The following is a 15,264-nucleotide window of genomic DNA, read 5'->3' as shown; positions in this document are numbered from 1 at the left end:
CAATAATAAAACTGTTTGCAATGTGGACTCATGTGATCAAGGGAAATGTTTGCATATATGGTTTTAAAAATAAGTTTCAATAACCATAAAAAGCCAAGAATAAGTAGCATAGATGTAATATGACTTTTAAGTAACTCTAATTTAATTCCACAGGATTATTATAAGATACTCACCTCTAGACTTCATTCCAATGCTTCAAACTGCAAGAACTTTGAGAATTTTAAAAATTATTCCTTTAAATCAAGGTAAGAAATTGCATGGAGTATCTTTTCTTCATTTTGTTTTATATACTGCCATGTATTCACTTGAACTTCCCTGTTGTTGTTCAGAGGAAGTATTGAATAGTGTTTCCACTTTGAAACCAGTGAGTTATCTAAAATTTACATTTATGTCACTCCAGGAAAGAGAAGAAAAAAAGTACATTGACTGTTATTTATTTGGTGTAGGCTCAATTTTTGCAAAACCAAAATATAGACATCAATAAAATATATTTTAATTTGTAATTGTTACAAATTAAATATGAACTTATAAAATTCTTCTTAGACTTCTGAGAGAAATAGTGGTCTAGACACACATCTAATCTGCCTCTTTCTTTTCCTCATTTTATCAAGAAACCAGTTGACATGAACAAAGTAATATAAAATAAGATGAATTCCCCTTTGCTTTCGGTGCTTGGATAGGGTGCAATTCACATGCCACAAAATTCATCTTCCATCAACGTGGTTGCAGCTTTACCACGTTGATGGAAGATGCTGAAGACTAAGTTACAGCTCCCATTTCTAAAGACATTCTAACAGAAACACACCAACACCTTCTAGTTTGTTATTGTGAATGAATAAGAACAATTAGATAAGAACAACTCTACCCAGAATGTTTTAGCTGCAATTCAGAAGTGTTATGAAATAGCTGTATAAGAAAACAAAGGAGGAATGTAAGAAAAGCAAAAACAAAGCCTACAGGCAACTTTCATAGACCAGAAAGAAGGCTAAATATATATAGGCTATGTATTTGTAGTTCAGGCAGAACAAATGAGAAAAACAGATTGGAAAGTATGGTGATAATTCATAACCTGTGAATATACGAAAACATTGATTCATACACATTAAGCTGTTGAATTGTGGGGCTTGTGAAATATATCTCAGTAAAGCTGTTTAATAAAAACTGTCTGTGGCATGGCAGCTTTACCAAATCTAGTGAAGGAATCAATTAGTGAGAGTTAATCTCGTGGGAATTTTCACAGCTCTAGCTCCCTTATTACTCCCCACATATTTCACATGCATCTTTATCTTAAGACTAGAGGTAAGAATTATTAAGTAAATCAGATGAATTCAAGTTGTAATAATACAAGAAGAATTCATTCACTAGAGTTGGAAGCCTACAGGCTAGTAGGGACCTCTAACTCTTTTTTTCAAGGGAGAATATACTAGGCGCATACCAGCAATATGGAGTGTATGAAAATATTTTGCAATATAGAAAGAGAAACATATTTAATAGAAAGAAAGTATCCTCTTTTAAAATAAATGTGCTTAAAAATAGAAGCATACATAATAAATTATCTTTTTGCATTCTCTCTACAGAAGATGAAATGACAGAGTAATACAGGCAAATATAACTAACTTTAAGACAAAAAAGTGATAAAAATTACACTACCCTAGATGAATATTCGGTGGTAATGGAACATAAAATAGTATTATCAGTGCATCAAACAAGCACACTTGTATAAAGAAAGACTGGAGGAATTCTGTATTAATACAATAGAACTGAAAAATGGAACGGATTAATGAAGGAGAAAAAATTAAATTCCATCTTATGCATAAATGGTGATCATGAAAACAGACCAGAATGAATATAAAAGACAAATTATTGAAATACATACAATAGAAAAAACTTTTAAAAATTTTTAACTGGAAAAAGACCCTACAAATGGGAGAGATCAGCTTATACTAGATAAATAATAACTATAATACACACTTAGACATATTGTAAAATGTTATAAATGTAAAGTATTAAAGAATAAAAGTATTATAAATTTTTTCAAGCAAAAGAGTGAGAAACACATCATGGACAGGTCACCCTTAGACCGCATGTTAATAGTAAACTTAAGTAGGCAGTGGAGTCTCAGAGCTTGGGGCAAAGTGTAGGCAGGGAAGTTGAGACACTAGAATTCTATACTTGGCTGTCATTTGTATGTATAGTCAACAAATGTACGTTCTCAGCTATGCAAGGGTTCTCAAACTGTACATGTGTATATTTTCAGAATATCTGCTGAAAAATTAAGTATGAAAATGAAATATTTAGCAATGAGAGTATTTAGTTCTAAAAGTAATTGCAATGAGCTCTGAAACCATTTCGACGCAGAATGGATTGCAAACTACTGCTGTTAGTTGCAAAACAGAATGCAAATATTATAAATCCGAAGTTACCACACGGATTTCTGTGGTTCATTCTTGAACTAGATACATATTTTATTTGTGTTTTAGAAAACTTTGAAATAGATGTCAATATTATAAAAATTTAATGATTTTATTTTGAAATCCAGTTTAACTTGGATGAATTGTCAGGATAGGTCCACCAACGTTTATGAACAGCAACAACCTGCTGTAGATGAAGAACAGCTGCCACTTTAAGTCAGGCAGATTCATCTGAGTCCTCTCAACTCTCTGTGTGAATTTATGCTTCCTGGCAAGCCCTTGTAAGGATTTGAATTTTATCCTTTCTATAAATCATGATAGATAATATGTGATACAAAATGCATAATGCAACAATGATAACTAGGTCAAAGGTCATTACTTATATTAACAAAAACTGAGAAGTCAGAATAGAGAAATATAAGAAAATAAATACTGTTATTTTCTCGCCTTATGTGGTGGGACTGAGTAGACGTTGTGTTATTGATGTAGAGATATGCATTTTATTTCAACATAGGAACTTAAATTGGATATAAGTTCTCAAAACATGTATTTTATCTAAAATACTAAAGGAAAAAATAGATACAGTGAATTTATTGACAAAGGAAAAGAAACACAGTGAATAATAAGGAGAATATAGAAATCAAAAAAAGTAAAGGTATATTCCAGTGTAAACCTAATTTATGAAAATAAATGCAATCGGTTTAAATTTTTTTTATTGAGGCAGAGACTTTAATATGAAGTCAGAAATACAATTAAACTCTATAATAGACTTACTTAAGCTAAGCAAAACGAAGGTTAAAATTTAAAAGAAGGAGGAAGTTATACCAGAAAATTAAGATCGAAATTGGCATATGGCCCAGAACTTTCTAACAGAATCTAATTAGTATATACTAATGAAAACTATTAACAAACTTAATTTTATAAAAATGTGATGGTGTCATTTTTTTCCATCAAACAAAATGTCAGTACTAAAATTAAGGCTCCACCAAAAACTGGGTATACAATGGAAATTATCTATCTATCTATCTATCTATCTATATGTGTGTGTTTATATATATATATATAAACACAGACATATATTTTTCTTTAAGAATTGCTCTTAAAAAACATTTCCTACAAAACAATATGAAAGAAATTCAGTATAAAAATATACTAAGGACTCATGACGGTTGCCAAATAAGCACACAGTGCAAATACACCTATTTTAAAAGTTTGGAATAGTAACTACAGAAATCACATTGAAGTCATTTTATTTGTTTCTAATAAACTGCCAACAATATTTCAAAATGTTTCAGTTTTAGTGAAGGCTTATAGTCTGGTTTATACATTGGTTCAACATCTCTGGAAAACAATGTGAACGTGTGTATCAATGCTAAACCACTGTTGTATATTTGACACAGAAGTTCTATTATATATCTAGTATAATACTTTGAAAAGATTCGCTTATAGTAAAAAGAATGATATAATTCTAAGTGGCAAAAGGAGGCTATAAACAAATATTTTATTATGATGTCAAATTAAAATTGTATATTTAATCTAGATTATCACATTTCTGTACTCACAAAAATGACTTTATTTCAACCCTGTCATATTTTACTCAAGAAATCTAATCATCTGACATCATTCAAATGAACAGTTTTCAATTCTCACAATAAGATAGAAAGTAGGTATTATTTCCATTTTAAAAGATTATAAAACTAAGGTATACAGATGTTGACTACTTGCATAGTTAACATCGCAGAGTTAGTATATTCTCATTCATTATTGTGCTGAGCAGTTATTAGGACACTAATGCACACAGACTAGCAAATAAAAGATCAAGTGAAAAAGAAAAGGGAGGAGGGAAGGACGGATGGAAGAAAGAAAGAAAGTTTATACACAAAAAAGTTAATAGTAATTTATTCTACGAGATATGATTTTGTTATTTTTGTTTTTTCTTGTTTTCTACTTTCAGAAGTCAGCATGTGTTATTTATAATTAGAAAACTGAATATCCTTAAATAAAGCCAGCTTTAAGTTTGAATTCTCTATTAGTAGTCTGATATAAATACAGTTTACATAGATCACAGTTGTGTTATTCTCATTCCTGCTTATCGAAATTCTTCAAATTGAATTATTATAAAGTCAATTAAAGAATAATATAGAATACTGCTGTTTCAAACTGTTTCTTTTTTCAAGAACATTTTAATTTTGATTTATAACCTTACACCTTTCTTTATGCTTACAAACACTGGAGGTTGATATGACAAGTAGTAACCAAGAGAGGGAGATTGTTTTTCTTTGTAAAGAGAAAGAAACAAATAATTAATTTTAAATAGTGTGTCTGAATTATTTTGTTAGGTGTTAAAAATTAACAATAATACATAAACCTCAACTTTTGATTTAGTATTCACTTTATTTATGAGACCCAAATAATTAGAATTACATTATAAGATAAAACTGTTGATTTCAATGGAGTATGCAGTTGCTATGGGAGAGGTTTGCCAATGGTGCTTTTCTAAGATATTACATTATTTCAAAAACAAATGTTTCTCCTTCCAGGTCTGAAATCCCTTGTAGGGGTCCTGATACACTGCTTGAAGAAGCTTATTGGTGTCATTATCCTAACTCTGTTTTTTCTGAGCATATTTTCTCTAATTGGAATGGGGTTCTTCATGGGCAACCTGAAACATAAATGTTTTCGATGGCCCCAAGAGAATGAAAATGAAACCCTGCACAACAGAACTGGAAACCCATATTATATTCGAGGTAAGAATCACCTTGCCATGTATATCAAAAATTGAAACTTTTGTTAAAGACAAAGCAGTCTTCCCAGAAATGTTGAACACTCAACATTTTGCAAGATTCCCAAAGGCGTTGGTTGAAAGGCAAGGATATTTGCTCTTTTCTTCACAATTGCAGAAAAGGATTTTAGCTTCTACAGAGATCCAAATGGACTTCCAGTGTGGTGCTAACTCATAATTACATATAGAATATCATTTCTTGCCTATTTTTCAGAAACAGAAAACTTTTATTATTTGGAAGGAGAAAGATATGCTCTCCTTTGTGGCAACAGGACAGATGCTGGGTAGGTGGTATTAGTTTTATTCTATTAAATCATTATCACCTGTCAATAGTACTTAATGAAGGACTTCTGCTTTTATTGTTGCTTCCCATTTGATTGTATTATCTCATTTCATCATCAAAACCATACTGAGAAGTTATCTTAGTCTACTCGGGCTGCATTAACAAAATACCATAGACTGATTGGTTTAAAAACAACAGAAATGTATTACTCACAGTCGGGGAAGCTGAGAAGTCCAGATCAAGGTGCTGGGCCAATTTGGTGTCTGGTGAAGGCCTGTCCTCTGGTCAATAGATGGTGCCTTTTTGCTGTGTCCTCACATAGCAGAAGAGGCCAGAGGTTTCTCTCAGGCCTTTTCTCTGGGGATATCGATCACATTCAAGAGGACTTCACCCTCGTGACCTAATCACCTATCAAAGACCCCATCTCCTAATCACATTGGGAGTTAGAATTTCAATATGAATGTTGAGGGGACAAACATTCAGACCATAGCAGAAGTATGCAATGTGGAATGCTATTCATCCAATTTTATTAAAAAAGCAATAGGCAGACTAATTCAATGATTTCTTCAAGGTTGAGAAACTAGTAAATGGCAGAGCTGGAACTTACACAAGAATCTTATCTTCTGTTTTCAAGAGTGCTCCAGAGCTAGTGAGAATGACCAAGAAAGACAATATAAATCTATCCTTTGGAAAGAAGTTTTGGGAGAAAAGAAATATTAAAGATATGCTGATGGGAGCCGCGATAGCTTGGGCCAGTTGTCCTGGCGTGCAAAGTGGCGAGGCTGCATGTTCGAGGCCAACCTGGGCAACATTGAAAGCCTCACATCCATTTAAAAAAAATTAAAAAGATATGCTGATATTTCACTTATTTAATCTCATGTTTTTATGACTATAATTTACATTAATAAAAACCTCGTTCTTAAAATCAGCATTTCAAAATCATTCTTAAGTGAGATGACGAAACTGTCATGTCTCATTGTCCTATAATTTCAGATGAAAATTACAATTCATAAAGGGGAAACAGGGCACTTCTCAGCAGCGTGACTCACGTAATTCCCTCCTGTTGCTTTTCTCAGCTGGGATGACTTGGCAGCCATCTGTAAACTCAGCTCTTTCTTACACTCTGGTGCCCAGATTAACAAAAGACTCATGGGGGAGGAGAGCATGAGTTATATGGTTTAGTTAAATTCAGGGGATTTTGACATTTTCTCACTTGCTCAGCACACACGTATGTGTGTTTGTGTGTGTGTGTGTGTGTGTGTGTGTGTGTGTGTGTGTGTGTGTGTATAGTTTGTTTGAGACCAAGTCTTGTTCTGTTGTCCAGGCTGCAGTGCTGTGGCGCAATCTGTGCTCATTGTAACCTCTGCCTCGTGGGTTCAAGAAATTCTAGTGCCTCTGCCTCTCAAGTAGCTGGGATTACAGGCATGTGCCACCACTACTGGCTAATTTTTGTGTTTGTAGTAGAGATGGGTTTTCGCCACGTTGCCCAGGCTAGTCTTGACCTCCTGGGCTTAAGCGATCCACCCGCCTCGGCCTTCCAAAGTGCTGAGATTATAGGTATGAGCCAATGCACCCTGCGCCCGGCCTCAGCACATATTTTTTTGCCCATCCCATTCTATTCTCATATCCAAATGGTGAACCCATCTCTTTGTATCTGTCCCATCCCATTTCAGCTAATTCCTTTTATGTACATTCCAAGCTCAAATATGGCCCGAAATACATTTTGGATACACGTGGTCACGGATATTCAGGATACAATGGTATATTTCAAGGCAAGAAGAGAAAGTCATGTAGTGTTTCACCTGCAGCAGTCATACTTGGCTGCATGGTAAACTATCCCAAAACAACAAGACAACAACAAAACTGCATTTGCTCAGATACTGTGGGTCAGCAATTTAGCAAGTCCCAATGCACAAGTGATTTTTAAACCTCTCCTTGTTCCGTTAAAACTACAACAAGTAACATGACTAAACCCAAAATAATGTGAGAGAAAACTACACAAGGGCGTGGAGAGAGGAAGCATGATTTACTGGACTACCACTGTAATAATGGAACACAACACCGAAACTCCTAAGTGGATAGAAATATGAGGACTCCCTAAAAGGAAATAAAATGAATATTTAATTTGATCTGCCTCCCCGTCTGCAAATACTGCTTATAAATTATTGATGCGATAAATGTTTTCTCACCCTTAAATAATGGGTTCTAAGGGCTTTACATGAAGTCATTTGAAAATTATAACCTCAACCATTGCAATTGTATTTGTATCAGTACTATTTTCCATCAGTTATACCTTCACTCTGATGTTCAGGTATTTCCCCTTTAATATTGGAGTAGTAAAGATGTAGTTAATACAAGGTATTTTATTCTTGAAAAATGATAAGATGATAGATTTTAAGTATTCTCACCACAAAAAAAATAAGTACGTGAGGTATGCATATGCTAATTAGCTCCATTTGGCCATTCCACAATATATACACATTTCAAAACAGCATGTTGTACTTCACAAATATGTACAGTTTCTCTTTGTCAATGAAAAAATAAAGAAATACAAAAAAAAATGACTTGGCAACAACCACTTTTGAGGCCCCTTTTTATTTTCGCTTAATTAACACCGTTCACTGTATCAACTTATAATCTAACTCATGTGTGACTTTTTAGCAGGCAATTGTTTGGGAGCAGACATTACTCTCCCTGTGGAAGCGTGAGTTCTCTATTACGCAGGACTGATGTTCTATATTTATGATTTGGCCATAATCTGATGGTCACCTAACAGTAAGCAGGTTTTTTTCTTTGTCTTCTTTAGTCAGTGTCCTGAAGGATATGTGTGTGTAAAAGCCGGCATAAATCCTGATCAAGGCTTCACAAATTTTGACAGTTTTGGCTGGGCCTTATTTGCCCTATTTCGGTTAATGGCTCAGGATTACCCTGAAGTACTTTATCACCAGGTAAGAACAGAGAGAATCTGTACTGTACTTAGGAATGGCACCATGCCCTCGCTTCTAAGATAATGGTCAAATGTAATATAGTTTTTTAAATTTTTATGTGCAGAAGAATTGGAAGACAAAAGAAAAAAGAACTAGAATTACTGAATGTCAAATTATATGCTGGCCACATTGCCATGTGTATTATATCTTATTTAATCTTTGAAACAATTCTACAAGGTCAGAGAGAGAGAGAGAGTATGTATTTGTGTGTGTGTGTGGTTTTTTTTTTTTTTTTTTTTTTTTTTTGAGACGGAGTCTCGCTCTGTCGCCCAGGCTGGAGTGCAGTAGCACAGGCTGGAGTGCAGTAGCACGATCTCAGCTCACTGCAAGCTCCGCCTCCCGGGTTCACGACATTCACCTGCCTCAGCCTCCCGAGTAGCTGGGACTACAGGCGCCTGCCACCTCGCCCGGCTAATTTTTTGTATTTTCAGTAGAGACGGGGTTTCACCATATTAGCCAGGATGGTCTTGATCTTCTGATCTCGTGATCCACCCGCCTCGGCCTCCCAAAGAGCTGGGATTAAAGGTGTGAGCCACCTCGCCCGGCTGTGTGTGTGCTTTTTATATGAAGACACTAAGATTTGGAGAGGTCGAGTAGCCTCCCAAAATTTATAGCTGTTGAACCTCCCAGATCTCAGATCACTGTCTTGTTTCCAAGCCTATGATATTACACATTTGGTAATCACTAAATAAAGAACATTTCTAAGTATTCTTTAGTTAAAACATTTTGAATTTATGACATTGCCATATCTTAAGCAATTATTTATTCAATATATACAGTGTCCTGTTTCTTTTTGTTCTTCTATTTCTTCTTATCCAGTTCAATATTCAATCATGTTCCAGTTACAATAACAGAAGGCTTACTGTAATGAGAATTGAAATTCAAATTCTGAGAGTCTGTGTTTGTAACTAATTATGTATGTGTCATAGTTTCTCAGAAAATGGGGATTCAGTCTTTCTTTGAAGAGAAGTTTTATCATATAGAAAATAATGTTTTTTCAAAGCAGCATTACTCTAACTTCTGAAGTTATTTATAGTTGAAGGAGAACATTCTTTATTTTTAAACAAACATACATACACATCCAGTCCATGCTTATTTTGGTTGACTTGATAAATTGTGGGCAATATACGTGTATATACGGGTCATTAATGATGATAGGCTAATGTAATATATTTGGGACACAGACAAAGTTTCATAATATATTGTTAAATGGAAATCAAGTAGACCAAACATACATGCAGCATAATTGTATTTTTGGTAAAAAAAAAAAAAAGAAAATATTACAAGTGGCATTTTTACACAAACTATATTTTTCTAAGTTTGTTAGATTAGTACTTCTGTTGGTATTTCCAGTCTCTTTGATACGATTCAGTGTTTTCTCCAAAACACTATGAGGTTCTTATTTCTAAAATAATCTTATCATGTTATCCTTCTTCTAAAAATCCTTCAGTGTTTTTCAAATTCCTGTAGGCCAAAGTTCCAACTCTATATGCATGATATATAGTGCCCTTCAAGATCTCATCTGCCTATATCTCCTGATTTATTTTTTAATATACTCTAATATATACTCTCTGTTTAATTATTTAAAAAGTTAGCTGCTTCCCAAATGAGCTTTCCTCATAATATCATATTTCCATGTATGTTATACCCTCTCCCTAAATTTAAGTTTCCGCCTAGCTGCCTTCAGTTTCATGCTTCAAATTTATGCTGTGAAACCATGATTTCTTCCCTGAGCTTTTCCCCAAGCCCAGTGTAGGAGTAAGGCACATCCTACACTGGAAGGCCATAGGCCACTATACTTTGCTTAGATTGTGGTGTTTTAGTTGCTTGTCCAGCTATTTTCCCACTTAGAGATGAACTGCCTGAGAAACTACCTGCTAACTTTTTATCTGAGAAAAAAAATAAGTATTTTTGTCTTATTTTAATTTTTGTTGATTTCTTAGCATCTACACATAGAATGCTTAATGGAACTTTAATAAAAATATAAGTGAATATATATGGGCTATGTCACTGTATATGCTATAATAATACAGGTTTTGCTCTTCACTTATTGCTCCCAAAATGTATGAATTAATTTTCTCATTAGCATTTGTTTCAAGACAGTTCTTTCCCTCCACCAAAGAAATAGGGAACCAGTCTGGAAGTGTCCTGCTATTAGGGCCCTCAGGATCTTCATTATTGTACTCCAATTTTTTGTTTGTTTGGTTTTTGTACTTTAAGTTCTGGGATACATGTGCAGAATGTGCAGATTTGTTACATAGGTATATATGTGTCATGGTGGTTTGCTGTACCCCATCAACTTGTCATTTACATTAGGTATTTCTCCTAATGCTATCCCTCCCCTTTCCCCCACCCCCCGACAGGCCCCCTGGTCTGTGATGTTCCCCTCCTTGTGCCCATATGTTTTCATTGTTCAACTCTCACTTATGAGTGAGAATATATGGTGTTTGGTTTTCTGTTCCTGTGTTAGTTTGCTGAGAATGATGGTTTCCAGCTTCATCCATGTCCCTGCAAAGGACATGAACTCATTCTTTTTTATGGCTGCATAGTATTCCATGGTGTATATGTGCCACATTTTCTTTATCCAGTTTAACATCGATGGGCATTGGGTTGGTTCCAAGTCTTTGCTATTGTGAATAGTGTACTCCAAGTTTTTACTGACTAATGTAGATAGAGTTTGTTTTGATTTTGTCTAGATTTGTATCCTGAACATTGCCTTAAACTGAACTAATTATGGATGGGGAAATTTAGCAATTCTTCCCAAAGAGTATAGCATATGTTTTGGAGATTGTTTTCCATTAATTCAAAATATGTTTATTTTATCCAAGTATTCTGATATGCTGTGGGTACAGAAATGAACAAAACAGTGTCAACCCTCAGGGAACAAAATTATGTTTACAGTATAGCTAATATTTTTTGGGAACCTGAGATGTGCTAAGATCTTTGTGTATAATGTTTCATTTTATATTCATAAAAAACATTGAAATAGGGGCCATAGTTAGCCCCTATTTCAAACTAAAATGTAATAAAACTAGAAATTATATACTGTTTTATGCTAACAAGAGTATATGCTTTTATATACTCTTATGTCTCCACTAGCATTATATAGTAGAGACAACAAAAGTTCTGAATTCAGGCATTCCCTCATAGGCTGTGAGATCTTGGGAGCTTTTTTTCCTATCTGATTTTCATTTGTCTTCTGTATATTGAAATAATATTGAATAAGATAATAAACATAAAGTATAGTTATCCTTCAGTATCTATGGGGGATCAGTTCCAGGACCTCTGGTGGATACTAAAATCCATGAATTCTCAAGTCCCTTATGTAAAATGGCATCGAATTTGCATATAACCTACATACTTCCTGTATAAATTATCTCCAGTATAAGTTAAATTATCTCTAGATTACTCATAATACGTAATACAATGTAAATGCTATGTAAATACAGTCATGTGTTGCTTAATGACAGGGATACATTCTGAAAAATGTGTCATTAGGTGATTTCATCATTGTGTGAACATCATAGAGTGTACTTACACAAACCTGGATGATGTAGCCTACTATACACCTAGGCTATATAGTATAGCCTATTGATCCTAGGTGGCAAACCTGTACACCATGTAACTATACTGAATACTGTAGGCAATTGGAACACTGTGCTAAGTATTTGTATAGGTAGGCATATAAAAGATACAGTAAAAACATAGTATAAAAAACAAAAAAATTGATATGCCTATATAGAACAGCTCCTTTGGAATCTTTTGAGATCACTGTTGTATATGCTGCTGGTCATTGACCTAAATATTATTATGTGGTATGAGACTGTATAGTTGTTACACTGTATTGTTCATAATGACAAGATAAAAAGTCTATATGTTCAATATAGATAAAATTTTAATATGTATAGTTTTGACGCATGGTTTGTTGAATCCACAGATATGGAATCCATGAATACTTGGAACCAACTCCATTTACTGATGTGCATGGCCTGTAGGGTACTTTTTTTTTTTTTTTTTTTGAGACATGGTCACTCTGTCACCCAGGCTGGAGTTCAGTGGTGTGGTCATGGCTCACAGCAGCCTCAACCACCCTGGGCTCAGGCGATCCTCCCACCTCAGCCTCCTGAGTAGCTGGGACTACAGGCAAATGCCACCACATCCAGCTAATTTTTTTGTTATTTTTGGTAGAGATGGGATTTGCAATAAACTTTATAATACCTATTCCTGACTGATGAATGCACTACAATAAATAACAGGTGCTTCAGTGGTAAAATATTTAACCACTCCTAAATAGGTTACTCACTGTGATAACAGGGCTTATTAAAAATACTTTTAAAGACAAATAGACTCTAGGTCAATAAATTATTTCTCATTGAATGTTTGAACTTTCTATTAATCTGTAAACATTCTTGATTGTTACATCCACACGATATTTTCTGTAGATAATACTTTTCTGTTAATTTAATTTCTCATTCATTTTCTTAAATTTTGTTCATGTACTTTTGATCAATGAGGTTAAATCAATGGATAATATTTTATATTTGTAATGTTCTACTTATAATTTTTTAAATCTTTTAATTTTCTGATCTGTCTTAGGCAATTATTATGAAATAAAAAGCTAGTCAGTGCTGTGTCTGGCAGTCTAAAATGTTGTATTTTAGACTATCTATAAATGTCATCCACTGCAATGCCTTCATGTAAATGGATAATTTGACTTCCCCATGTAGCTTGTCTAAAGGTTCTTCACCAAAGCAGATACTTTGACAGGCAAAGAAATAGTCCTGCTCTCCATTCCTTGTAAAGACTAATTTTTTACTTTGCTGTGATTTTTCCATAAAGTAATAATCAGAAAAAAAAATCTCCAAACGTTCTCTGACTTCATTAAACTTCGTCTATTTAAAGATTCTTCTGCAAAGAAAATAACTTTCCATGTTGAGGCTGTCCAGTTTCTATATCGAGCAATGACAATTATTTCAAATGTATTTTCTCTATCAGTGAAGACATAAAAATCGAATACTTACCCTAAGTTAATTAAACTACTAGTTTTCCCTTGGTTTTACAGCATGTATTTTATGCCTTACATGCATGTCTCAAGTTCAAAAGGTTTTCATTTATTTCTTCAGGTGGAGCCAGTGCTTAAACAGTCTTATGATTACATTCCATTTATGACTATATTATTTTCCTAACAAAATTTTGCCTCTTATTTTAAAATAGGAGAATCCCGGAAGATAAATAACATTTTACTCTTTTGCCTTACTTTCTACCTTTCCTTAGATACTTTATGCTTCTGGGAAGGTCTACATGATATTTTTTGTTGTGGTAAGTTTTTTGTTTTCCTTTTATATGGCAAGTTTGTTCTTAGGCGTACTTGCCATGGCCTATGAAGAAGAAAAGCAGAGAGTTGGTGAAATATCTAAGAAGATTGAACCAAAATTTCAACAGACTGGAAAAGAACTTCAAGAAGGAAATGAAGCAGATGAGGTATATATATATGTTTTTTTTTTTTTAATCTTGAAACAACAACCATTTATTTGCTCGTGATTCTATGGCTTAGGCCCTGTTGAGACAGTTCATCACTGGTCCCATGGTGGTCACAGATTCCAAAAAACAGCCAGGGAGCAAGCACCAATGCCAAGTGCTTTAAGGCTCTGCTTGTGTCACATTTGTTATTGTCCAGTGGGTAAAGCAAGTAACATGGCCAAGGTTAGAGTTAAGGTGGAAAGGGATTTCCTAAGGGTATAAATAAAAAGAAGGAAATTTGTGGCCATTTTTGCAAATACTCCACCACACTTATGATATTTTTTTGTTTGGGTTTTAGTTCTTTTTCTCAGTGATAGTGGTGTTCTTTATTTTTTCTATGCAGTTTTAAATTTTTAAATTTTTTATAATTTCAACACTTTTTGGAATTTTAAATAGTTGCTTTATTAAAGCATCCTTTTATTATTATTATACTGGATATATGTCCAGTTCTGGATATATGTCTAGAACGTGCAGGTTTGTTACATAGGTATACATGTGCCATGGTGGTTTGCTGCACCCATCAACCTATCATCTACATTAGATATTTCTCCTAATGCTATCGCTCCCCTTGCCCCCACTCCCGACAGGTCCTGATGTGTGATGTTCCCCTCCCTGTGCCCATGTGTTCTCATTGTTCAACTTCCACTTATGAGTGAGAACATGCGCTGTTTGGTCTTCTTTTCCTGTGTTAGTTTTCTAAGAATGATGGTTTCCAGCTTCATCCATATCCCTGCAAAGGACACGAACTCATTCTTTTTCATGGCTGCATAGTATTTCATGGTGTATATGTGCCACATTTTCTTTATGTAGTCTAACAATACTGGCAAACCAAATCCAGCAGCACATTAAAAAGCTTATCCACCACGATCAAGTCGGCTTCATATCTGGGACACAAGGCTGGTTCAAAATGAGTAAAACAATAAATGTAATCCATCATATAAACAGAATCAGTGACAAAAACCACATGATTATCTCAATAGATGCAGAAAAGGCCTTCGATAAAATTTAACACTCCTTCATGCTAAAAACACTCAATAAACTAGATATTGATGGAACATATCTCAAAATTTCAACTTTTAGATTCAGGGGCTACATGTGCAGGTTTGTTATGTGGGTATATTGTGTGACAGTGAGGCTTGGGATACAAATGATCCCATCACCCACGTAGCATTTGGTACCCAACAAGCAGTTTTCAGCCCTTGCCCTTCCCCTTCTCTTCCCCCTCTAGCAGTCCCCAAGGTCTATTGTTCCCATTATTAGGTCCATGTGTGCCCAGTGGTG

General features: G+C 34.4%; 1 protein-coding gene across 1 annotated transcript in view; it reads left to right on the top strand.

Moving 5' to 3' along the window:
* Positions 1-15,264, top strand: part of SCN7A (sodium voltage-gated channel alpha subunit 7) — a 91,498-nt gene that overhangs the window by 23,696 nt on the left and 52,538 nt on the right. Inside the window, exons 6-10 of the mRNA XM_063712846.1 lie at positions 154-245; positions 4,952-5,158; positions 5,408-5,477; positions 8,283-8,424; positions 13,738-13,944. Of these exons, the coding sequence (XP_063568916.1) occupies positions 154-245; positions 4,952-5,158; positions 5,408-5,477; positions 8,283-8,424; positions 13,738-13,944 (718 nt within the window). The remainder of the gene's footprint in view (positions 1-153; positions 246-4,951; positions 5,159-5,407; positions 5,478-8,282; positions 8,425-13,737; positions 13,945-15,264) is intronic.

The sequence above is a fragment of the Pongo abelii genome, chromosome 11 (genome assembly GCF_028885655.2).
Source record: "Pongo abelii isolate AG06213 chromosome 11, NHGRI_mPonAbe1-v2.0_pri, whole genome shotgun sequence".
Classification (NCBI taxonomy): domain Eukaryota; kingdom Metazoa; phylum Chordata; class Mammalia; order Primates; family Hominidae; genus Pongo; species Pongo abelii.
This window is presented reverse-complemented; position numbering and strand designations above follow the sequence as displayed.